The sequence below is a fragment of the Anopheles cruzii genome, chromosome 3, assembly GCF_943734635.1.
Source record: "Anopheles cruzii chromosome 3, idAnoCruzAS_RS32_06, whole genome shotgun sequence".
Classification (NCBI taxonomy): Eukaryota; Metazoa; Arthropoda; class Insecta; order Diptera; family Culicidae; genus Anopheles; species Anopheles cruzii.
In genome coordinates this window covers 16,136,931-16,159,935 of record NC_069145.1, presented here as the reverse complement: position 1 = coordinate 16,159,935, position 23,005 = coordinate 16,136,931, and the positions used below count along the sequence as shown (strand labels likewise).

Genomic DNA, 23,005 nt, shown 5'->3' with positions numbered 1-23,005 from the left:
TCCGGGACACAGTGACCATAAAGATGTCTTCTGCGACAGGTTGAAGAACTGAAGAACTATCGTCCTGCAGAGAAATACAAATCGTTACAACCGGAGAATCTGTTCGTGGGTTTTCTTGTCCGTTATCCTTGTTTGTGAACATGTAACAACTCAAGTACCGAAGTCAAACTGTCGTCTCGTCGTCACCACCGATAAAAACAACACTGGTGGCCGTTTTCCCGAGCACACACAGTTTTTGTTTGCCACAAAGAGTCATCGGTGCAATATTTAGTTTAACGATCTGTAGACAAATATTAGTTGAAAGACCTTTTCATTAAATGTTTGTGTTTCATTCGTTAACTTGTCTTATGAATTGTATGTAAATTTCAATGTTTATATGATGTTTCTTATCCTTAGTTACAATCAAACCAATCCTTCAAATCCTTCAAGAGGGGACTTATCATCATCATCAAACAAATGATCAACATTGTGTGTATCAATGACATTCCAAAGTAATCTATTGTCCATCGCGAATATCCCCACAATTTCTGTGGTAACTAATTTTGTTTCAATTTTACACTTACTGTTGAATAAATGTGATTTATATTAATTGGCGCATCTTTTGTTTGTTGGTTCTTATGAAAATTCGCCGTTCTTTCGGTGTTCGGATAGCGATCTGAACATAAACTAATGTCGGGAAGTAATTAATTTGGTCTTCTTCACTATCGGAAATGTTGTATAGTTCATTACTTAAATTCTTATATGACTAACTAAACTTTAAAAGTTATTAAGTTCAATAGAAATCAAGTGTAAAATTAATCTAAATGAATAAATTTTTAAATTTAAAATATTTTTTAATAATCATTAGTTATTTTGAAAGTTTGAAAGACGAATGAAAGAATTTGAAGAACGTTGCTGTTTTAACGTTCCACAAATTGAAGTAAACAAAATTAATTGAAATTTCTTGACTTTCTTAACTTTTTTCTCTTTCCTTTTTTTACTAGTATATAAAACTTAGGATATCTTCTTCTTTTTGTTGTTTTTCTTCTTTCTTGATAATTTTCCGTTTCTGTGAAGGCCAGAAACGGGGCGGAGCTAACGAGTTCCGCGGGCTATTTTTAGATCGCTTTATTTCGAGAAATGTTTCTAATCCTATTAGAATTGAATTGTGAATATTCTAAATACATGTAATTTTTATTGAACTAGCGCAAAAAGAAGGTGACATTCGAAGAATACAAAAAGTTAGTGGCTTGTCGAGTCGCAGAGGCGGGGCCACCGCTGGAAAATGCGTCCGGGAAATCGACCGGGAACGTTTTGTTTTTCCACTTTGTGCGCGACAGCCAATCGCGGTAAACGCCCGTCGTGTAGGAGAACCACAGCAAACCGGGATGTGAAAAGTTCCTTCAGTCTTGCTTGAACTGTTCGTGCGTGCGTGCGCCTTGATCGTCGTTCACTAAGACCAAAAGTCAAACAAAGGATTGTGGAACACGTAGAACAGGTTGAAAATGAACACACCGTTCGTGAGCAACTACCACTAGACACAGTGAAGTGACCAAAACTAAGTGAAACCGATCAACACAAAGTGAAAATTTAACAGAAATCGTGTGTACAGTTCGCGTTGTAAATGTACAACAAAATGTCTAGTTACGAGTCTGCCTCGTCCGAAGGCGATCTGTGTCAGCCCGTCTGCGAACCCGATCCGTACTACGAAAATGGGGGCAGCTACTACACGCAACTGTATCCCGCTGACTCTCAAAACCCAGGTGAGAAGCTGGAAGGTGTAAACACCACAGAAACCCTCCTTAGGTGCATTTCTTTGTGCTATCGGATCACGGTACCTTTTCACCTAGAAGTGAAGAAATGCTAGTGACAACCAATAGAAGTGCACTTTAAAACCAACAGAGGTTAGGCTATCGTTGATTCCAAAATTGGCAACGTAAATCAATCATAAATATCACGAGAAAGAACAATCTATGTTTTCGGTAGCACAAAAACTTGTCTCCCTTACAGCGCACAATTTGAAACAAGTTCCATCCTACGGAAAACTTATATCCGAGGAGCAATGTTGCTAGTGCCTTTGCTGTCGTTCGTTTGGAGGCAGTTCCTAAAACTCGTTCGATAGCGAACACAAACGCTACTAGTGTCCAAAGGGACCACGTGTGTTTATACACAAGGAATGGAAAAAGTTTGGGCAACTGAACATAAACCAAAAAACAACAAACCGTTCGGCCGCGCCGCGCGTACGCAGTGCCGCAGAAATTGTGGATGAGGGCACGGGCCACGGAAACAAATTACTCTAAATTTAGCCGAATTATTACCTCCATTAAAGCGGCCACCCGATCGAGCCAGATAAGCCAAGGTCTTGGGCGCTTCTTGTCATGCTCATCGCACCGGAAGGTGTAACTTCCAAGCGCACTGGAAGTTCCGCTGTCGGCATCATTTAGTTTCACGGTTTACATTAAGCATTAAGGCAGCGTAGAGCCAAAGGCAAACCATGTTTGGTCTGCAGTGTAGGTTGTTTCGTGCCCACGGGGTGCGCGATGATAAGTTTGATTACCGTTTGAGGTAACCGAATCCGAGAGTCCATCAATAAGCCGTCATTCGCGCCGCGGTGCGGGCGCTGCGCAGTACACGTGACACGCACGAGAGCGGGTGCCGACGCCACTAATATTGCCGCCTCCAACAAAGGCTAAGGGTTTAGTAATTTTGAATCAGTTTCTGGAATGTGCGAAAAACAAAAAAACGCACGCATTTCGATTCCGTCACCTTGGTTATAAATGAAATTAATTTAAACACGGTATCCAACGAAGATATCCAACAGGATATTTGTGAGTAAATTAACGACTTGGTAATGGATAACTGGTTTCTGATAAGACTTAACGCGTCTTATTGTCTTGTATTGTTTATTTTATATAATTTGATATCGAAACCACATTTACCAATCCTTTGCATCGTCATTCGCGTTTATGGTCAATCACCAGTTTGAAGGTCAAATGAATGCATTTCGGGCAGTCATTTCTAATCGTCCTGCACTAATTTTGTGCATTCCATTCTAATTGACTGTCGCATCACACACATCCTCCGATCCGTTCGACTGACTTTCGTTGCGCGAGTGAAAAAGGATATTTCCGTTTCTGGCCACACTTGCAATCGAACATGAAGATAAACATCTCAAGTGTCATTTTCCTCTCCAAAACGGGAGCCAAACGGGGAAATGACGCTAAACGGTCCAAACGGACGCCCCGGGGCGCGACGTATAGTGCGTTCGTCTTCCGCATTCGAGGATCACGCCATCAACGGGGTCCGGAAATCAGGCGGAAAATCACAAAATAAACAAGTCGCACCGATCGTCGCACTACACTTTGCAACTAGTTAAAACGCGCTCAAGAGGTGATAAACCTGACACAGGCCCCAGAGGAACACGGATCTCTTTGCCCTAAATCGTGTGCTTGGCGAAAGGATATCGAATAACCGCCCTGAGCCGCACCCGGAAGCTGGCACAAGATCACTCATGAGATGAGCCACTCTCCACCCGAAGACGTCAATCCTTTCGCTACTCACGCAGACAGGCAATAGTTGCCGGTTCGCCTCCGTCCGCCTGTGGCTCGTCCCTGGAGACCTCTGTTTGTGTGATCCTGAAACGGGTCTTCACGGGACGATCATGTTCCATGGCAGCTCCGATTCGGCCCCGGGTCACAGCGTAAACAGAGGATAAGGTTTTTCAAAAAGTTTTTAGCTGAGTTTGTCTAAGATTTATGCACCCGTGGAGTGCGTCTCGTGTTTATATACTCTACTAGCAGCAAAGAGTAGACAAAAAACGACCATTTTCCGGTGGTCCCAACACGGGTGAGGGTTTTCCACCCGTCGCAGGTGACCAGGCCTCGGGCCGGTCGCATTTGTATCACGCTCGCCTCGGTAAACAAATCATTAAGATACGATACATCGCCATTGGGGTCCGGGGTTTTCCACCGTTTCAAGATCGTCTCGATCACCCCGAAGGAAACACGGTTTTCTAGAACGTTGCACTGCGGTGAGGTGGAAAACCTTTGCAGCACGTGGACAACAGAGGCCACCAAACGCGGGATACCTACTATGAAGAGACGTTTGGGATTTAAAGCCTTCTCTTTATTGAAATGGTTTACTTGTTCCCGTTCCCGTCCTTTCACGCGTTCCCTCCGAACACACACGGTGTGATTTGTTTATTAATGTTTGGTGGCCAAGTCCCGGATTGCTCACCTCCGTGGGCACAATACATGCCTCGTGGCGCGCGGTGTGGCCGTAAAGATAGTAGTAACAATAATCACCATTTTCGTTACGCGCACAGGAACGCAGGTGATCACGATGGACGAGGAGGGCTACTGGGGATCGCCGTGTAGCTCGACGAATGAATCACAACAACCGGAAGGTGTCGGAACGGGCCATCCGCCACACCACCGAGAGCAGTACTCACCGACGGCAGGGTCCCTCGTCCGCAGCTCGGCCGTGAGCACTATCCGGTTGACCTCCCATTTGCCCCAATCCTGTGATCCGTCGTCCTCGACGTCGTCCTCATCTTCTTCGTCGTCCCCGTCGTCCTGTTCCGTGGCACCGTACAGAGGTGGCCCTCAACAGCATCCGATCGGAGGTTTCGAGAGTCTCCGGTCTCCGCATGATGCAGACGGTCATCACCACAATCATCACCACCATAATCATCATCACCAGCATCATCATCAGCAGCATCAGCAGCAGCAACAGTCTCCGGTCTACGATTGTGCCATGGTTTACGAGAAAAGCGCCAACGGTAAGCTGTGACCTACCAGAAACCAATCGATCGGTTTTCGATAGTGAATTGAGATTTCGAAGCAGTTCTGATTGGCCAACATCTTGGTCTTTCTCTTTCGTTAGTATACGTTCCGGATGAAGGATACTACGGTGGAAACGGAACACATCCGGTGGATGTGACATCTGGAGGCGGGGGCCAGATGGCAGGCACCAGCGCCGCTGCCGGTGACCACACGGCAGCCGGGCTCCTGCACGCCGTACCATCGTCCTCTTCGTCCTCGCTGCTCTCGTCGTCCGTTGACGTCGTCCCGGGAATCGGACCTCCGGTGGTGCGTGTGGTCAAACGGCGCAACACGGCCAACAAGAAGGAACGCCGCCGGACGCAGAGCATCAATTCGGCGTACACTTCGCTCCGGGATCGCATTCCGAACGTTCCAAACGACACGAAACTGTCCAAGGTTAGAGAAAACGCTGCAAAGTACTGTTACCGTGAAATGTTTACTCCGAAACAGGGCAACCTTCAGAAGCATCTCAGTTCGGGATTTACCTTTTTTAAACTGTGGCTAAAAGATAAAATAGCTGATTGTAGGATTACTTATTACACATTGAATTCATCGCATTTGGTTTCAGAATTGTTCGAATAATTCCAGTCGCCAATCATCAGTTCCTCGTAGTTCTCGATGTTCCCTATTTGAGTCGGCCACATCCATATACTATTGCACCAATAGCGACCCATACAAATCCGACTGGAAAGTTGGATCCCAAAACAGACCGCCCCTATTAAAAAGCGCGTTTTCTACCCCGTATTTTTCGGCGGTCCATTTCCAGATCAAGACGCTACGACTGGCAATCTCGTACATCGCCCATCTGCTGGCGGTCGTAAACGGCAACCAAGATCCGTCGTGTGACTTCCGAGCGGAGCTGGTGCCTTCGTCGCGCAAGATCAACGCGGAACGGCGGGCCCAGAAGTCGTTGTTGCAAGTAAGTATTGTTTGGCGGTGTACTCTGGTAGGGTTCTTGGTGACTAAATACGCAGCACGCTCCTCCGCCCAGGGCAGACGAGTGCCGAGTCAAGTTACTTTTCGATGGTTTCGGGAAATATTCTTAATTGAATCATTATCGTTAGCGGTAAGTGGTCTGGTTTCACTCGCACCCTCCCGTTTCGCAAGGGTGGCAAGGGGAAGTAAATAAAACCACCTCTCCACGAGACCAGACCAGGCGCTCTAGGAGTCCTGAGCCGGCTTCGGCATCTTTAGTGTGCCGGACAACGCACGAAACAGCTGGATCGCAGGAAAGGATCTGGTTTTCGGTCGCAGAATCGTTGTGGACTATCAACACGACGGAACCGTGAACGTTTGCTTCATCAAATTGCATTACCACACCCGGATTCAGCAGGTCCTCGCAGGTTACTTAATACCGCAAAGTGCGGCTAATAGTAGGTAATCAGATTATCCGCCCCTCCGCGTAAGGATAATCACATTATTTACGTTGCGTGTGGATTGTTTGGTGTCTGAAACAATCGGCAAAACGGGTGCAGTTGACTTTTGTTATGCAAACAAAGAGGGGTGATAGTGCCCATGTCGATGATTGGGATTATCGCTGGCGATGTGTCACTTTGGCCGTTAATGACACCCCTTTGCGTAATGACGCACGCAACACGTGCTCAAACGTGCTGGTGGGAAAAAGGACACAACCGATCTGGGGTGGTTAGTGAACGAAAGTTGACCAACATTAACTCCGTGAGTGTACATCGAATGTCGATTAAACAGTCGGTTTGTCTTCGTGGTTTTCACACAGCTTCCAGTGGGCGGATTTGCATATTGCGATGAATTATTAATTATTATTATTATGAATTATTCTCGCGTAGAAGATGTGGGAATGAGAAAGAAGAGGACCAGAGAGACCGGATCGGATGTAGCTCTCGCTCTCGCAACCCGCCTCGATAGCGCAGTCGGTAGCGCGTAAGTCTCATAATCTTAAGGTCGTGAGTTCGATCCTCACTCGGGGCAGTAAAGTAATCTCTCTTTTTTTGCTTTTATGCGTATAAGTATTTCAATGCTGCAAAAGTAGAATGCGTTTCGACGATTTTTAAAGACATTGTGTCGCTGCTCAAGCTCCCAAAGTTTGTTAAAATACATTTGGAGTAGTTCAAGAAGTTACCAAAATTGTACTGCTCGTTAGTGAGTGATGCGTGGGAATGCGTTCTTTATCATTTATTAGCGTGTTGTATACGTATCGTATTATAACGTCCTCTTCGGACTAATAACGAAGCAGAGGTCAGACAGTTAACAGCACTTGCTTAGTTGCTGCTTAATTATTGTATGGTATTTTGAAGAATTTGCATGTAGGAAAAAGTAATAGAATTAGTTAAGAGGATAATGTGTTGGAAAATGATGAGATGAATAAACTGCTTCTGTTTATTATAAAATAGTAAACTTAAGAACGTTTAAACAAACATGGTACATCAAACCAGAACAACTTCAAAAATAGGGCAGGAATTGGACAAAAATTAAGTTTCAAGTATTGGAATTTGATCACTTTGCCCAATTGTTGGAGAGGATAAAGTATAAAAAATGTTCAATAGGAAGAGAAAAAAATAATGTTAGCTTTGACCCCGACGTGATTTGAACACGCAACCTTCTGATCTGGAGTCAGACGCGCTACCGTTGCGCCACGGAGTCTTCTTGGCATCGCTGCATCGAGTACTGTTTTGAACATCGCCATTAGCATTTACAGTCGATTTGTACGCATTTGTCGTTACAACTCGGAAAATTATCTCTCGGAAACGCCCCTTTTTCCTGCATTTTCCGGCGCATGCGCATTGGAAAAGTGGAATTCAAGTTCCGAAAATATATTCAAAAGAGCCGAACAACTTCGAAAAAACACAAAAAGGGGCAGCAAATCGATGAAAAATTGTGACAAATACCAGAATACCCACAAACCGGTACCGCCCTCATTATTAGATTATTACGTGAATTAAAGCATTATTACGTGAATTTTCTGAATTCCTTGAGATGGTGTGGCCCAATTAACAACCTAATTGACGGAAGAAACATTCAGGAACCACAAAGATTAATTTCCATCAGTAAATATGCTGTGTTTTTGTTGTCCGCGTCGCTTGTGTGATAAATTGCAGCAAATCAGTTTAACGTAACATTTTAAAATAAAAATAGTACGAGTTCGAATGGAGTAAGGGACACAGTTACTTGGAACCGGAAATGGCTACACAAACAGCGGAAGTGTACTCTCTAGGTTCGATAACCCGAAAACCGTTTGTTAAAAAATTAGATACATTCGTAAGCCCCTTCATTCCAAATCCTTCCTTTCTTGATCCATCCACCCAAAGCAAACGAAATGCATCTTAGCACAAAGACGATAACTTCCACGGTCACATAACCCGCAAGCGGAAGGAAGAACCACTTGAAGCACTTCCATATCTCGATCCGCGGCCCAACAAATAGCGCATATCGCACTATTGCTCCAGAAAGCCCAACACGATGCCCGCGGCTTCCCATGACCCTTTTAAAGGCCCGGTCGCTTGATGCATAAAACTGCACTTGACATGTGCATCATCAAACAAATCGTGATTATTTTGGGTACCGTCTTGCCGCACAATGAACGACATGAGAGACGTTGTACCGCAGCAGTGCTCCAAACGACGGTAATCCAGAAGTTAATTTGTCATTCGATGTACGGCCTCGTGCGCCTGAGAAATTTCACCCAATGGCACATGATTGATGTAATGGAAACTGTCTCAAAGCTATCGGGTCTCTTCAAGGCTCTTCAGGCCGGCCTTTCGGAACTGCTTCTTCTCGTCGGTGGTTAGAGCAGCCAGCATCGGTGGGAGCTGACGGCGGCATGGTCTCTTATCTCTTAAGTGGTTACCCAGTTTCCCGATTACGCCACAAAGAGCTCTAAAAGCCGACACTGGGCGATCGCTGCCGCGAACGCGTTCTGGTGGGAATTCGGGACACCGGGAAAAGGGTTTTCCGGAAAAGAGACACACTCGAAGCTACGAATTTTCCCATCACCATAGCGCTGCTCCTTCGGTTCGGGCTTATTATTATCGATGTGTTTTAATTTATGTTTCTGCGTTTTGCTTTTCTACTCTTCAGAACTTTTCCTACAGCGCTGCTAACAGCACCGAGGGTCGCAAAATCAAGGGACGCACCGGCTGGCCACAGCACGTCTGGGCACTGGAAACGAAGACGTCCATCAAGTAAATGGGCATGCTCAGCTGCAGCTTCGATTGATCGTTTAACCTATCACAAAGTCAAGACATTTCAACCCTTTTTGGTGGACAATTATCGCTTGCCCAGCTTACCCAGGATCCGCCAACAATGAGCTCTATCTACCGCCAGAGTCCGCCAACAAGTCCCAAGTCTAATGGCGAATGCATCGAATTGCACCACTTGATGTTTACCGGATTATTTTAAGTATTACCGGTAAAATTAAATAAATAAGTTAAACATAACGTACTCATGGTAAATCTAAGAACAAACACTGTACCGAGAGAGAAAAGTGTAAATATCGCGTTCGCCGTTGTTGCAATCCCGGTTTCCTACTGCTTGGCCCCAATTGCCTGTTTGAGGATGGCTGTGCCATTAGGTTAGAGTGATTAAGTTCCAGAATAAAGTAAAATCATCAAAAACCAAAACAACGTTGCGTTTGCATATGTGCCGAAGATCGGTCTTCATTGTAGAGCTAAGATCAAATAAAAACCGAATTTTATTTGACGGATACTTTTGCAGGAAAAATCGTGGCGCCGTTTCTGGAGCCGTTAGCAGCACAGCAGCGTGAGGGATACAAAACTCCAACGTTGGACCTCCGTCCAATGGAGCTGACCAGCTAATATTAGATATCTATATCGTCTGCTCGATTGCTTCGAAAAAACCAGATGGCCCGCGCCAAACATCGGTCCGCGTATGTGCACACACCGACTGAACCGGCGCTTGTATTTGTATAAATATTTTTATTTCCGATCCAGTACCGAACCAATCGATAAACGGAACGGAGCTCAGACAGTTTGCCATTAAGCAACGTGTAGGCGATAATATTATTGGTTGGCATTCGATTTCCGATTCCGATCCAATCAATGCGAAAAAGGATGTACAGCAATCAACTTCAGCCGCCAGACGGCGGCACGTAACCGACACGGTTGCCAATTTAAAATCTTAACCCAAACCGTGGTACAACTTTCTCTAGTTACACTATTCAATTATTTGCTGAGAGTTTATTGCTAACAGATACTGAGAAAAGGTTTAAAAGAGCAAATCCTTAAAGAGCATGTCCATCAATAATCTGACATTATAAGGAAAACAATAACAAAGAACCAGCAAGCGTCTTTTGTGTTCAATTCAACTCGAAATGTTTGATTTGAGTTTTAAAAACACAAGCAAAATCTTACTAAAAGCGAAATATAGCGGCCTCTTAGTTGAGCCAAAAGATAAGAAAAAAATTGAAAAGAAAAAAAGTTTAATGCCCCGAGTGAGGATCGAACTCACGACCTTAAGATTATGAGACTTACGCGCTACCGACTGCGCTATCGAGGCTTCGCGAAACGCTATGTTTATGGCCATACTAGAACAAAAGTACATTATATTAAAGTCCTTTATAATCGATTAAAAGGTAATCATATTTTACTGACACTATAGGTTAGTTAAACAAAACCGCTATGCAAAAACTAATAAATAAGATCCAAAATACAAAAGCATAACCTTGTTGCAAAGTATAATCGAGAAGCGCAGATGAAGAGATGTGAAGAGCATGAAGCAAAGAGGTTAAAAAAGATTTTTTATATACTCGATTTTTCCCTCGGACTCGATTTTTCCCTACCAACTATCGTCCATACCGTCAATTCCAAGCGATACCGCCTACATTCCGACCTACAGTTTTTCTACAATCAATAAGAAACAAATTTGTTTTCAATTACTTCTTCTTCGAAAGGACACTCCCCGAAGCAGAGTCACAGCAAGCGTAATGTTTGTAAAATGCTCATTGGGCAGTCAGTCCAACAAACGGGGCCGTTGGCCACTCGGGCGAGATGTTGGGAGTGAGCATCCGGGATTCGTACGGCCCGAGAGTTAACAGGCGTTTCGAGCCCGGCACTTCGAGGACTTTCGTCCTGTATAAAACGCCCGAAGGAAGCAGCACCCGTTCAGAAAGGGGAGGAATTCCTACCGGGCCGTGTATGAGGAAGCGAAAGCGAATGAGTGTGCGAGCGAAACCCAAAACAGCCCTCGAGAATCGGTTGGTCAATCGAACGAACGCCAGAATACTCGCCAGGATTGTTACCAGAAAGAGAACGAACTTGCATTAGTTTTTCATAGAAAACCTCTCCTTTAGTTTTTCATACAACACCTACTTTAGTTTTTCATATAATACTTCGTCGCAACTTTTTCCACATCGATTTTATTTTTTTCGGCGTTCGATTTTTAGTTTAACTTTTTTCCAATAGATGGCGCAAAGACGAACTTTCGAAACCTCGGGCATAAACGCACGGGATTCGGTGGTGTGTGCGTGAAATGCTTCTCTATCGAAAAGAAAAAACGGAGCGGCGTTCGTGGACGAAAAACAAGCATCGTTTGTCGCATTTGTGAATGGTTACATCGAAAGAAAAGTATCAAACATTTGCTGGCCGGAGAAAAACGGACTGGAAAGCAATTCTGTGGCAACGCAACACCAAAACAATAGCATTAATCCAGTGTCTGATGCATTCGTCAGCCAATAAAACACGAAGAAAGTGCTAGTGCAATCGTTTTGTACATTATAAATAGAACCAGTGTTTGCTGTGGGTCTTTTGCATCCTCTGTTGTGAAGTACTTTATCTGATGGTTCATAGGAAAACACACAGAAAGTCTTGCTTTGAACATGGCGAAGAGGGTTAAAAAACTCAAAGTGCAGTTGGATGATCCAGACGAAGCAACGTCGATGAAAGGGAAGAATGAAACAGTCCAAAATATCAGCAAGGTACGTTCGCGCGAAACACATCATCTGATCACCAAGATGGTCGGACCAAATGTTAAAGGATGTTTCGTGAAGAGAAGTAGTTTCGCCAGTTAAAGTGCCGTTCGTTAGTGTATAATTAATACCAAGGTTGAAGAGTTTTCCAAAATAGTATAACTGTGCCTTTGTTGGAGCGATTGAAGGACAGGATCTGTTCCTCCCAAGTAGTGCGAAACAGTAAGAAGGCCAATGAGCTGCAGCAACAAATGTAAAGCACGCACCTGGAATATGTGTTGAAATTATTGGTACACTTTCTAAACATTTTATTGCCAATCCCACTTACTGGCAGAAGAATTTACACGAATTTAAAGAGCATTTTGCAGCATCCATCAACAAGCAAAGCAAAAACATAACGTCATAGCTCACTGTGTTACTGCCAAAACATTCTTTTTGGAAACAAGCCATCGAAGAAGGCTTACCATTCCTACCGATGGTGAAGTTTTTTTTTGTTCCCCCTTAGATTCGTATGTTTCAATATTGAAAGTTCCAAAGTTTAGATTTTTAACATACTTATCCATTTCACTGCTGTACAATATTTGCATGGAAACTCATTTCCTCGTAGGGTATTTACTGTATTTCCCAGAAACTTACACTTTCTTGTTTTGATTCGATAATTTGAATTTTTCTAGATTCATACAGCCGTCACGTTTGAATAGATAATGTCTCTCGTCACAACGTCACGATTTTTAAAAATAATAAAAATACTACTAGACTACATGTCGATATAGAAGCCGGACTCCGTCACGATGGATACCGGCCAAGGTGCATTAGCACCGGGGCAGGAGATACGAATCGTCAGTGCCTCGGTGGTAGCACAGCTACAAGCCCAAGGATTACAGGTCCGTTCGGTGATATCTTCCAATTTCTCATCCCTATTCTTTGCCATTTCGACACAATCTCTGCCATTTCGTGTTTTGGTGTTTGGTTTCCAATTCTCATTCTTTACTCCATGCATTTGATAAATGGTTTTTTAATCTAATTGTTTTCCTTGGCCACGGTTTTGTGATTGTTCTCTCTCATCGTTTAACCCTCTGCAAAACTTTCGTTTAAACATGCACTGTTATTAATCGTGCGAAGCGGGTGACTAAAATTCTGCTAACATTGCTTTCGTTTGTGAAATGCTTACGTTCATGGTTTGTTTCTTTATTACGCTATACGTTTTTGGTCTATGTGTAAATTTTATTTCACTTTCATTTAATCACTTGCACACACTTGCCCGTGTTCAAAACTAACTTTTAATCCGTTCCGTCTGCTTCCTCAAACCCGAAAAGGGTAACGAACTGAATGCGGCAATCATGGCTGCTTCGCAGCCACAAAGTACGGCATCGCAGCATGTTCAGCAGCAGCTGCAACAACAACAGCAAGCCCAGCAAGCCCAGCAACAAGCGCAACAGCAGGCACAGCAGCACGCAGCCGCACAGCAACACGCTGCTCAGCAGCAAGCGGTTGCTCAGCAACAGCATGCCCAGCAACAGGCGCAACTTCAAGCACAAATACAACAGGTTTCAGCGCAAGGACAACCTCAGGTAGGGGGATATGGGTGCTGGGACTTGCTAGCTTTCGGCCACTAACTGTTCCCCTTGGGCCGTTCTATTCGTAGGTCATTACTTTGCAGCAACTACAAAACTTTCTGCCTCAACATCAGCTGAATGCTCTGACCGCACCGGACGGAACGCCGGTCCAAGTGTCGGCAGGATCGGGCAGCACCACCACGCCGGTGGGCACACCGGTCAAAACATTCGTTACCTCTCCGCCGCAAATGCAGCAACCGCAGATTGTCAACCTCCAGGGCATTCCTCAGCAATTTCTGCAGGGCGGTGGTGGCCAGTTGATACAGAACCCGAACGGGCTCTTCCAAATGCTCCAACCGGTGCAGACGATAAATCTCGACGGCCAGGAAGCGCTATTCGTTCCAGGAGGGTTGCAGCAGAATCAGCAGCTCGCGGCTGCCGGTGCCCAGGCCGTACAGATCAACGGCCAGCCCGCGTTCATTACATCTTCCGGGCAGATCATTCGCGCACCGAACGGCGGAGTTATGCCGGCGAATTTTCTGCAAAACATGACACAGGCCGTGCAACTACCGAACGGTAAGATCCTATGGTGACGGCGTATCTACTTGGGTGTGCTGTAGATTGTGAAGAGGCTTTGGTGATCAAAAATGAAACTCTTGCACTTGCGCACAATCACTCAGCACCTATCGTCATTTGGAGCTGGTCCAGAGGAGATGCTCCTGTGCGGGTTGAAACAATACACAGAGAGAAATTACTGTGTGCTGCCACGCCAAATAGAACACTATACACAGCAGTTTTATTCTCCACTTGAGTTGACTCGCCAAAGGGAACATTATTAGACAATATGTGTACATTAGAATAATTTGTTTTGGTTAGATTATTCGGAGCACAATTTTTTATCAGTAGTAGGGTGTTTGGTGTTATGGACCTACATACTAAGAAAAATGAACCATAGTTAATGTTAACGTGCTTCGTTCCCTGCTCAAACTAACTTCATGCCGATAGCGTACTTGTATAACCACACACCACCTTCTTATGTTGAATACTCAATGTCCGTATTTTACACCTATTTCCCCTGTAAACATCACCTCTGTTTCATTTGGCCAACGCTCGTTTTCATACCGGTATACCCTGACTAACAATTGATCACTGTTTACGTTCACGCAACGCACCCAACCAACCTTTCGCTTGAATTGTTCTTTTTCCATGCAGCTGGTCAAGCTACGCTTACCATTCCGGGCACTAATATAACAATACCCCTGGGGACGGCTCAAACAGCAGGGCAGCAGCAGCAGCAGCAGCAGCAGCAACAGCAGCAGCAACAGCAAGCCCACAACAACAGCAACAGCCATCAACAACAGGCACAACAACAAGCACAACAACAAGCGCAACAGCAACAAAGTACGGCAGCAGCACAACAGCAGCAACAATCTCAGCAGCAGCAACAATCTCAGCAGCAGATCGTGCAGCAGCAATTCGTTGCACAGCAGCAGGCTGCCGCAGCACAGCAGCAGCTGCAACAACAGTTGCAACAGACGATGATAACGATCCCTGGCACGAACATACAAGTTCCGGCTTCGACGGTGGCGGCCCAAAATCTAATACCTAACAACATAACCACGATCAAACTGGAAGGAGGTAATTGCAAGGTTGGCGTACGCGCACAGACATCGACACTATCACAACGTATTGTATCGTTCTCGACCGCTTCGGGGCGGATGTGAATTGTTCTTTGGTTTGGGTGGTTTATCGGTTTCGGTAAATAGTCTCATTTGATTTATCTCACGTAGTTGGCTAGCTAGTAAAAACGACAACAGCAAAGTTGATTGAGACCTAGTTTCCCCACCAGATGATGTGTCGGACGATGAATTGGGGTGCTTCTTGGACGATGGTTACCTAAAAATACCTTTTCTCCGTCTCTTGTAGGACAAAATGTGCAAGTTCGTCCAGCGGGTACCACCCTGCCGCAAGTGCTGCAGTTCCCGATGCAGCAAACCATTCCGGTGCAGGTGCCCATAACGACCCCAAACGGTCAAACCGTGTACCAAACGTTGCACATGCCGGTGCAAACATTTGGTTCGGTGATGCAACCGCAGATGCAGGTCATACCGCAAATACCACAAATGGCCAGCATTCTGACGCCCAGTGGTCAGATACAGCAGATACAGCTGACGTCGCTAAACCCACTCGCGGGCCTGCAGACCGCTTCCATGCATCCCAACATCATTCTACAGCAGTCGGCACAGGCCGCCGGACAACCGCTGTCTAACGGTGCAACCGGCGGGCCGATGGTGGTTGGAGCGGCCGCTTCAGCGGCTCAAGATCCAAACGGAGCCCACCAGCAGCAGCAGCAACAGCAGCAGCAGCAGCAAGCGGTACAACAGCAGCAGCAACAGCAACAGCACCAACAAGCTGTGGCCGCCCAGCTGGCGGTAGCCGCCGCAGCAGCAGCCGCCTCGGGGAACTCTGGGGCGCCGATAGGTGCCGCCGGCCACCACCAACAGGCGCAGCAGCAGCAGCAGCAACAGCAGCAAACTGCTGGCCAACCTGGACCTCAGCCCATAACAATCGCAGGGCCGCCAGTGGGGCAGCAGATAACCGTGCTACCGCAGGGCTCTCTGCAGCAGCTCCGCCAGATGCCCGGAATCGCGGGATTGCAGGCGATCCCAGTGCAAAACATTCCCGGCATCGGGAACATCCAAGTGATACCGACAAATTTCATGCAACCGGTTCAACCGCAAACAGCAGCGCCGCAGCCTCAGTTGAACCCGGTAGTAACACAAGCAGGGTCGCAGCAGCCACAGCAGCAGCAACAGCAGCAGGCTATGGCAGCCGCAGCCCTACAGCAGGCAACGGCGCATCCACTATCAAGTATAAAGCAGGATCCAAGCGAACCCGCTAAGTGCTTTATCAAGCAGGAAAACAACAGCAGCACCAACAACAACGCTCCCATTCCCATCCAGCCCACCCCCCCGGTGGGTGCGGTCAGTGTTGGTAGAAGTAGTAGTCCCCCTCCTGCACAGATAGTGACGGCGGTCGGCGGTGGTGGCGGAGGTTCGACCACTACCACCACCACAACCACGACGACGACGCACCACCGGAAGGTTGGCGGCGGTACCGAGATCGTCAGCACCCCGAACCAGACATCGGTCAACGTAAATATCAGTGTCGGCGGCGAAAGTGTTGCGCCGCCGGTCATCGTGCGGCGGAAGCACGTTTCCTCCCTGACGCCCATCCTGCCAAATACCAATAACAACAACAACAGTGGCAACGCGGCGCGGCAGCGAATCCGCCGGGTGGCTTGCACCTGCCCGAACTGCGAGCTGAAGGGAGAGGGTCCGACGGATCGCAAGAAGCAACACATCTGCCACGTCAGTGGCTGCAACAAGGTGTACGGGAAGACGTCGCACCTGCGGGCACACCTCCGCTGGCATACCGGTAAGACCTAGCGCACCCAGCCACTCCGCTTGAACGGAGCAAGAACCATTAAATAGTTGTGGATCGTTTTTGAAATCCTGCCCACAGGCGAGCGGCCGTTCGTGTGCCACTGGCCGTACTGCGGGAAGCGCTTCACTCGCTCCGATGAACTCCAGCGCCATCGGCGGACGCACACCGGCGAGAAGCGGTTCGAGTGCATCGAGTGCAACAAAAAGTTCATGCGCAGCGACCACCTCTCGAAGCACATACGGACCCACAGCAAGCTGAAAAAGGACGGCTTGGAGCGGTACGGCTATGAGGTAAGTGGTCAGGGTCAACTGGTTGCGGTGTAGTGTGATGCATCAGTGCATTTCAAAGTAGATCGGTTATTCCCTGGAAGCTGGATACTGTTTGATAGCTAGATTTACGCACACGTTTGATGTTTCGTACCAGTTACTGTTCTCACTGTAGTATTCAGATACAAAACAATTACGGGCCAAACACCTGTTTTCACGCTTTTCGGTCGTTGATGGGTTTGGTTTACTTGCTCTTATTGACTTCAGCATTAGCGTTTCGTTCTACTACTACTATTGGTGTTTGGTTGTTCTCCTTCGTTTGTTGATCTCTTATATGTTCTTTTCCTTTTTCTGCTAAAATTTATATTGTTTCAATCACACTTTGTAGTTTTCTTATAATTTTGCATATTTTCTATTGTTTTAATTTAACGTTTTACGCCACTGCAACCATTTTGCGTTACTCCTGCGCTTGGGGCCGGTCGTGGTCGGTCGACGGTCGTTGCTCGTCACACACTAGGATGGTGAGGATGAAAAGGCTACCGAAGACGAAACGAATGGTGAGGAAGATCAGGACGAGGATGAAATGTTGGACGGCTACATACTGGAGAATGACGATCAGTGTCAAGACGCCCCGATTCCGCCCGATTCGTCTTGCACAGTGGTCGAACTGAAGGTAAAAACGTACTGTTAAAAAAACTGTGAATCAGGGAGCTGAACGACGGACTCCGGAGTTACGCTTCCAATCGTTTCTGTGTTCTGTTGCTCGTAGTTCAGAATTGCTACTATTCGGGAGGCTTTTGGGTCGTAGATTTAGTATTTCCTCAATAAGCAATCATGTTTCGTAAAGTTTTCGGCTAATGTATGTGTCGCAAAGAAAGACGTTTTTCCTAGTGTAGATGGCATGATTCCTTAGCATTGTGCCTCAATGTTATACAGCATGGGTGCAGACGGTTCATAAATCACGCCTTTCTTCAAAAGCTCAAGAAAAAGTTGATAAAATAGGGTGCTGAAAAAGTTCAAACCATTAACCATAGAATAGTGTGTGTAGTTTATACGTTTACCGTAAAACTGTTTACGACTGTTCCTCAGTTTGCTGACGCTGTTCTACTTGTTCTTCTGCAGGAAATCGGATCGAATATGTCGGCCTCATCCGATAGCAACGATAGCTCGGACGAGAAAATGATGATCACTATCAGTCCCGACGACACCGAACAGCAACAGGCCATAGAATCCAACTAGTGGCACCCCAGTCTGAAGGCGCGGACGGCCTCCAGATCCTAGAGGTGTAAAACGTGACGGGCACACGCGCCGTGCTTTGTTGTGGTGCCTTCGGGCACTGCAAAAGGCCATGCAAACGATCGATCGATTTCATTCGGACTTTGGACGCTCCTGTCGATTCTCTTTTACTTCGACCGCCGTACGAATAGTCGTCGTTGGTGTTTGCGACCACGATGTCGACCATACCTAGAATATGCCGTTTACGGAGTACCCGATCGACCGAACACGATCGTATAGTTTATGTCTATTTAATCAAATTGAACTCTGCATCTCTCAAGGTGTTGCAGTGCGTTACGCCATTCAAGTGCAACGAATCGACGTTTTACGAATGGATTAATGATAAGAGGCCGGTTTGTGGGGTAATACTTTCGATTCGAAAGTAGACAATCGTGCCTCACGATTTTAGATTATTTATAAAAGCAAAAGGAAAGGATTTGGGCACGAGCGATTCGGTGCCTGCACAGACTTGGTTTACGTTTGAATCGGCAAGCTTTGCATAGGTAAAATTTGTTGAATTTGACTAGCAGATGGTTTCTTTCTTTTTACGTTCATCTAGCTGAAATAGAACGAGCAGCGCGCGGGCAGCGAGCGGTTGTGCGTGGCTTGTATAATTTAATGCATCACTGTGAATAGTTCATTCGCATTCCGGTGACCATGTTTCTGTTTGAAGCTTCTGTACACCTGCTGTCGTTAGCATCAGAAAACGACTTATTTTTTAAGCCAAATCTTGAAACGCTTTCGTACTGAGCGGAATAGTTTAAACTCGTGACATCTTTTAAAAATATTCTTCTGTACCTTCCGATAAGCGGGCCGATATTGTCGTTCGCAAGCGTCACGAAAAACTACGAAAAATTAAACTCACTGATCAAATAGGTTTAGCAAGCTGTACGTGCGGCCACCCGCAGATTCTATCCAGCGCCAATGTCCGACCGGGTGTTTCTAAGTCACAGGCAGCTCGTGCAAGGGCACGTTTTAAGACGGTTTTCTCCATGGAAGAAGAACTCACGATCGTCATCGATCGTCAAATTGTTCATCTCTGATCTGTTTGAAGGCCAACTTGGCTCAGAGAACGGTGGAACGGTTTGCTGAACGCCTCAATATGTGTTATGGTGACAAAACAATTGCAAAATAATTCATGATCCATTACTGATCCGGATCGTCGATGAGAGAAAAAAAATGTTTTAGAACGTTCCGGACGCCCGTGTTAGTAATTTCTTCTGTGCACAGCAGCTAGCGAAGCGTGTTTCTGTAATTAATACTGTACATATTGATGAAATGGCAGCAGCAGCGAAAGAAAGGCGCGCCGCGAACGGGTAGCAAATGTTAAGGAGGTCATTAATAAAATTCAACGTGCTGAAAATGTCTCGTATAAATTCCTTGTTTTCGTGTTTTCGGCTGAAGCTGTTGAAGGCCCGACGTTCTACGCAGGGAATGAACCAATGTAATATATTCTACTTCTATCTCGGCATCACCCTCAGCAAGAAACGAGGTTTCGCTTTTGTCGGATGGCTGCCACCAACATTGGATCACAGCCAGCAGCCGCGGCAGAGTACGATTCCAGGGGCGCCCGCAATAGTTTGACCGTCTGTTGCAGATTGTTGCCCAGCGATTGTCCCATTTCCTCCAGCACACTGCCAAAGTATTCTAGCGAAAGACATTGTGTGAATATGATGTGCTCCTTCCGCGCTAGAAAACGCGGCAGCTTACCAATATCGGTGGCCAGTTGCTTCGCTTCGGATGGGGCAAGCGAGCAAATGTTCTCGATCTGCTCCACGTACAACGCTTCCGATTCTTCGACGATCAGCGCGAGAAACACATCGGCACAGGGACGGCTCGAGGTGTACCGAGTGTCCGCTACTTCGAGCACTGCCTTTAGAACGGGAGCCGGCGCAAACAGCAGTGGTTCGAGATGTTGCGGTAGGGTCAGCAAATACTGACAAATGAGGGTGATGTATTCTTGCGGGGCGTAGCTGAAGTCGGGCAAGCTGTCGGCCGGCATAGATGATGCTCCCACGGTGCCGCTTCCGTTCGCTTCCAGTTGCTTAAGGTGGTTTGTGATGGGCGAAAAAGCGATGCGCAGGAGCGTATCGTGAATGTCTTCACACGTCCGCTTCATGCGCTCGTGGAACTCGGCAAAGTACTCCACGGTCGAGCCCGATCCGTCGGCCATGGTTTGCTGGAATGTGGTGGCCAATTTTTCCAACTCATTCGCGTCGCCCTTCGTTTGCAGGCGGTAAGCGAAGCGCGCTACAGCTTTACCCGTGGCCATTTGGCTCTGTTTGGCCAGTACACTGCGGACGAATGTTTGCTCCGCTTCCTGCACGGTCTGGCGGAATGTTCCGAGACACTGTAGGAGTACGACGCTCAGTTGCAGCAAATTCCAGTCAGTCTGATTCTGCTGACTGGCGGCCAGGTGCTTTTGGCAGCGATTGTAATGATCCAGATAGGCCACCAGATAGTTCTGCAGGACGCTTCCGAGCGACAGAAGAGCACAGTTCTGCGTAATTTCTTCGCACCGTGTCAGAGCTTCCGTTGTCCAGCGAATGACCTTCGTGTTGGCACTTTCGAGGTTGTGGACACTGTCCGACGGTGTCGTGCCAACGATCGTCAGGTTCTGCAATGCCGCTTCCAGGTGCGCGTTTTCCAGTGTCGGATACTCTTTGAGGAATATGCCAAAATAAGTGAACATTGCACCCGAGAGCCGATCCAGAACGGATTCGTCGGTGCACTTGCTCACTTCTTGCTGTGGACCCCCGCGTGCCCACAGCTCCATCTGGCCACCGGCGGCCACGTTCACGTGGGCGAATTGCTTCAACGTCCAAAACTTGTCGCTCGAACGCTTGAGTGCACTACGAACAACGCTTTCGCGTGTTGGTTCGAGATTTTCGAGCGCATCGGCGATGGCTAGGACACATTCAGTGACAGCGCCGAACGTTTGGCCACACCAACGGAGATGCGTTTTCAGCAGCTCAAGCAACAGATCGTAAAACTCTTTCAGCACGTCCGACCCACCGCTTTCGCTGCCCTCGACCGCATTGCGCCAGTGCTCGTGAACGAAGCTCTTGAGCACCGTCCGGTAGTACTGCCGGTACTGATCCAACCGGCCGATTCCCTCGAAAATTCCGACGTACCGTCGACAGGCGGCCCCGTCTAGGGAGCGCAACGCGGCCACAACCGACGGGCTGATCAGGGCTTCCAGGCGATTCTTGAAGTACTCCACCTGACCTTCGCGCTCCGACTGTCCGTGCAGACCAACCTGCGCGGCCAGCGATTTCTGGAGCGAAAACAATTTGCTGCTGGCCGCATCAATGTCCGATCGCTCCAACAAATCATCCAGCTCTCCGGCCAATTTGCCCCAACCGTCCGCCTCTTGCAAACACTGCCTAGAACTCTGCAGGCGGCCCTTGACGGAATCCAGCCTCTCCAGGCTAGCCATGCAATCGCCCGTCTCGGCATGTAGGTGCGAAATTTCTCGCTGTACCTGGCTCATGCGCTGCTTCAGCAGTCCCGTCTCAATCTGCAGCATGTTTGCGTTGTGGATCACCTGCGGGACGTTCTTAAGCACTAGGCCACCCGTCTGCTCGAGCGCCACGTTTGTATGCTGAACGTAGAGTTGCATCTTGGAGACGAGCGACGAAACGAACGCCTCTTTGTTGCCGCCAGTTCGTTCGTAAGATTGGTTCAGCCAAGTGCTGACGTCGAAATCCTCGCCGCAAAATGCATCTATGTCCTGGTACCGGGAAGTAAAAAGATCGGTGAACCGTTTGCAATCGGTTCTGGGTTTTATTTTAAGCCCTTTCGGCGATTTTACAAACCATTTTGGAGCACAATTAGTAGATCTGATTTGTGGACGTTGATGTTTTGGAAAATGATGATGATTTGATGATGATGAAGAAAATGATGACAGCTGTTTGTTTACATTTTGCACTTAATATTCTGACAGATAGATGGCGGTAAGGTGTGTTCAAATTGTACGTTAAAAAAGTTTGGAAGTTTCGATTTCCGGCAATTTGAGTTATGTTTTATAAGCACAACAGAATGGTGCTCCCTTGCGATGTTTTAAGAGTAAAACAAAGAGCTTTAACTAACATATCTTGTACTAATGTAAATGTTGTAAAACTTCTCGGTAGTTTCCTTTCTACTTCTTCGATTCTCCATTACCGTTGCTCTAGCTAGCGGATAAAAAATGCTTATTTGTGTCGCGATCGAAGGCATTTCAAGGTTCTTTGGGAATCATGCTTCAGCAAACGTCTTCGCTCCCAAGTGTTGGTAGTGTTCAAAAAACAAGCTTCAAGTTCACCTACATTGTTCAAGTTACCTCGACGTTGCCAAACGGTGTTCCCAAGGCCGTTTCGCTACAGCACGTACTCCGCCTATTGCTGGCCATAATGGTCATCGATACGTGCGAAGATAGGAGGATTGCGCTGTTTGGGATCGGCCGCATTCCTACTGTATCCCGCTGGTGGAAGTGGCCTATTTGGATAAGTGATTTTCAAGTTCACATTGGCCTCTGAAGAAGGTTACTATAGCGGACTGAAGCACCACCCGAATTCTGTACGTCGCTCTTCGTAATCCGGAAAACAAACAAACCAGGCGCTCCCTGCTAGACTCATTGCGCAACGGATCTTCGGCACGAACAACGTGCCACCTTGCTGTGACTAAAGCCAATTTTTTCGGTGATTTTAATACCACCGTCAAGCTGTGGGTGTCACGATTTTTGGCCACCACACAACACACGGTTGATAATATTTCTTCACA

At 46.9% G+C, this 23,005-nt stretch overlaps 3 protein-coding genes and 3 non-coding genes across 6 annotated transcripts; 3 read left to right on the top strand and 3 right to left on the bottom strand.

Annotated features, from left to right (window-relative positions):
- Positions 1-1,603: 1,603 nt before the first annotated feature.
- LOC128273924 (heart- and neural crest derivatives-expressed protein 1) lies at positions 1,604-8,963 on the top strand. Its single transcript, XM_053011997.1, has 6 exons — positions 1,604-1,742; positions 4,304-4,421; positions 4,455-4,759; positions 4,864-5,198; positions 5,569-5,721; positions 8,856-8,963. Exons 1-6 carry the CDS (start codon positions 1,604-1,606, stop codon positions 8,961-8,963), a joined length of 1,158 nt encoding a protein of 385 aa, XP_052867957.1.
- On the top strand, positions 6,677-6,749 carry Trnam-cau (transfer RNA methionine (anticodon CAU)). Its single transcript has one exon. It is a non-coding gene; the product is annotated as a tRNA-Met (tRNA).
- Positions 7,350-7,421, bottom strand: Trnaw-cca (transfer RNA tryptophan (anticodon CCA)). Its single transcript has one exon. It is a non-coding gene; the product is annotated as a tRNA-Trp (tRNA).
- A 1,256-nt stretch (positions 8,964-10,219) lies between the features above and the next one.
- Trnam-cau (transfer RNA methionine (anticodon CAU)) lies at positions 10,220-10,292 on the bottom strand. Its single transcript has one exon. It is a non-coding gene; the product is annotated as a tRNA-Met (tRNA).
- A 2,199-nt stretch (positions 10,293-12,491) lies between these two features.
- Positions 12,492-19,595, top strand: LOC128274111 (transcription factor Sp4-like). The gene is made up of 8 exons (XM_053012200.1): positions 12,492-12,584; positions 13,017-13,271; positions 13,346-13,832; positions 14,469-14,894; positions 15,183-16,694; positions 16,782-16,993; positions 17,487-17,642; positions 18,092-19,595. The coding sequence occupies exons 1-8, from the start codon at positions 12,492-12,494 to the stop codon at positions 18,206-18,208; spliced, it is 3,258 nt and encodes a 1,085-aa protein (XP_052868160.1). The 3' UTR covers positions 18,209-19,595.
- On the bottom strand, positions 18,849-22,634 carry LOC128269937 (conserved oligomeric Golgi complex subunit 7). Its single transcript, XM_053007341.1, has 3 exons — positions 22,566-22,634; positions 19,955-21,977; positions 18,849-19,891 (listed from the first exon to the last, which is right to left on the bottom strand). The coding sequence occupies exons 1-3, from the start codon at positions 22,632-22,634 to the stop codon at positions 19,722-19,724; spliced, it is 2,262 nt and encodes a 753-aa protein (XP_052863301.1). The 3' UTR covers positions 18,849-19,721.
- Between the last annotated feature and the right edge of the window lie 371 nt (positions 22,635-23,005).

What these genes read in the sequence shown, in the direction of transcription:
- LOC128274111 (XM_053012200.1), top strand. Translation starts at nt 12,492, where the DNA reads ATGGATACCGGCCAAGGTGCATTAGCACCGGGGCAGGAGATACGAATC. An exon ending in TACAAGCCCAAGGATTACAG is followed by an intron (nt 12,585 to 13,016) that starts GTCCGTTCGGTG and finishes AAACCCGAAAAG; the next exon opens with GGTAACGAACTGAATGCGGC. An exon ending in GGCCGTGCAACTACCGAACG is followed by an intron (nt 13,833 to 14,468) that starts GTAAGATCCTAT and finishes TTTTCCATGCAG; the next exon opens with CTGGTCAAGCTACGCTTACC.
- LOC128269937 (XM_053007341.1), bottom strand. Translation starts at nt 22,634, where the DNA reads ATGGCCAGCAATAGGCGGAGTACGTGCTGTAGCGAAACGGCCTTGGGA. An exon ending in CACCGTTTGGCAACGTCGAG is followed by an intron (nt 21,978 to 22,565) that starts GTAACTTGAACA and finishes TCCCGGTACCAG; the next exon opens with GACATAGATGCATTTTGCGG. An exon ending in GCAACTGGCCACCGATATTG is followed by an intron (nt 19,892 to 19,954) that starts GTAAGCTGCCGC and finishes GTCTTTCGCTAG; the next exon opens with AATACTTTGGCAGTGTGCTG.
- LOC128273924 (XM_053011997.1), top strand. Translation starts at nt 1,604, where the DNA reads ATGTACAACAAAATGTCTAGTTACGAGTCTGCCTCGTCCGAAGGCGAT. An exon ending in TTACGAGAAAAGCGCCAACG is followed by an intron (nt 4,760 to 4,863) that starts GTAAGCTGTGAC and finishes CTCTTTCGTTAG; the next exon opens with TATACGTTCCGGATGAAGGA. An exon ending in CCCAGAAGTCGTTGTTGCAA is followed by an intron (nt 5,722 to 8,855) that starts GTAAGTATTGTT and finishes TCTACTCTTCAG; the next exon opens with AACTTTTCCTACAGCGCTGC.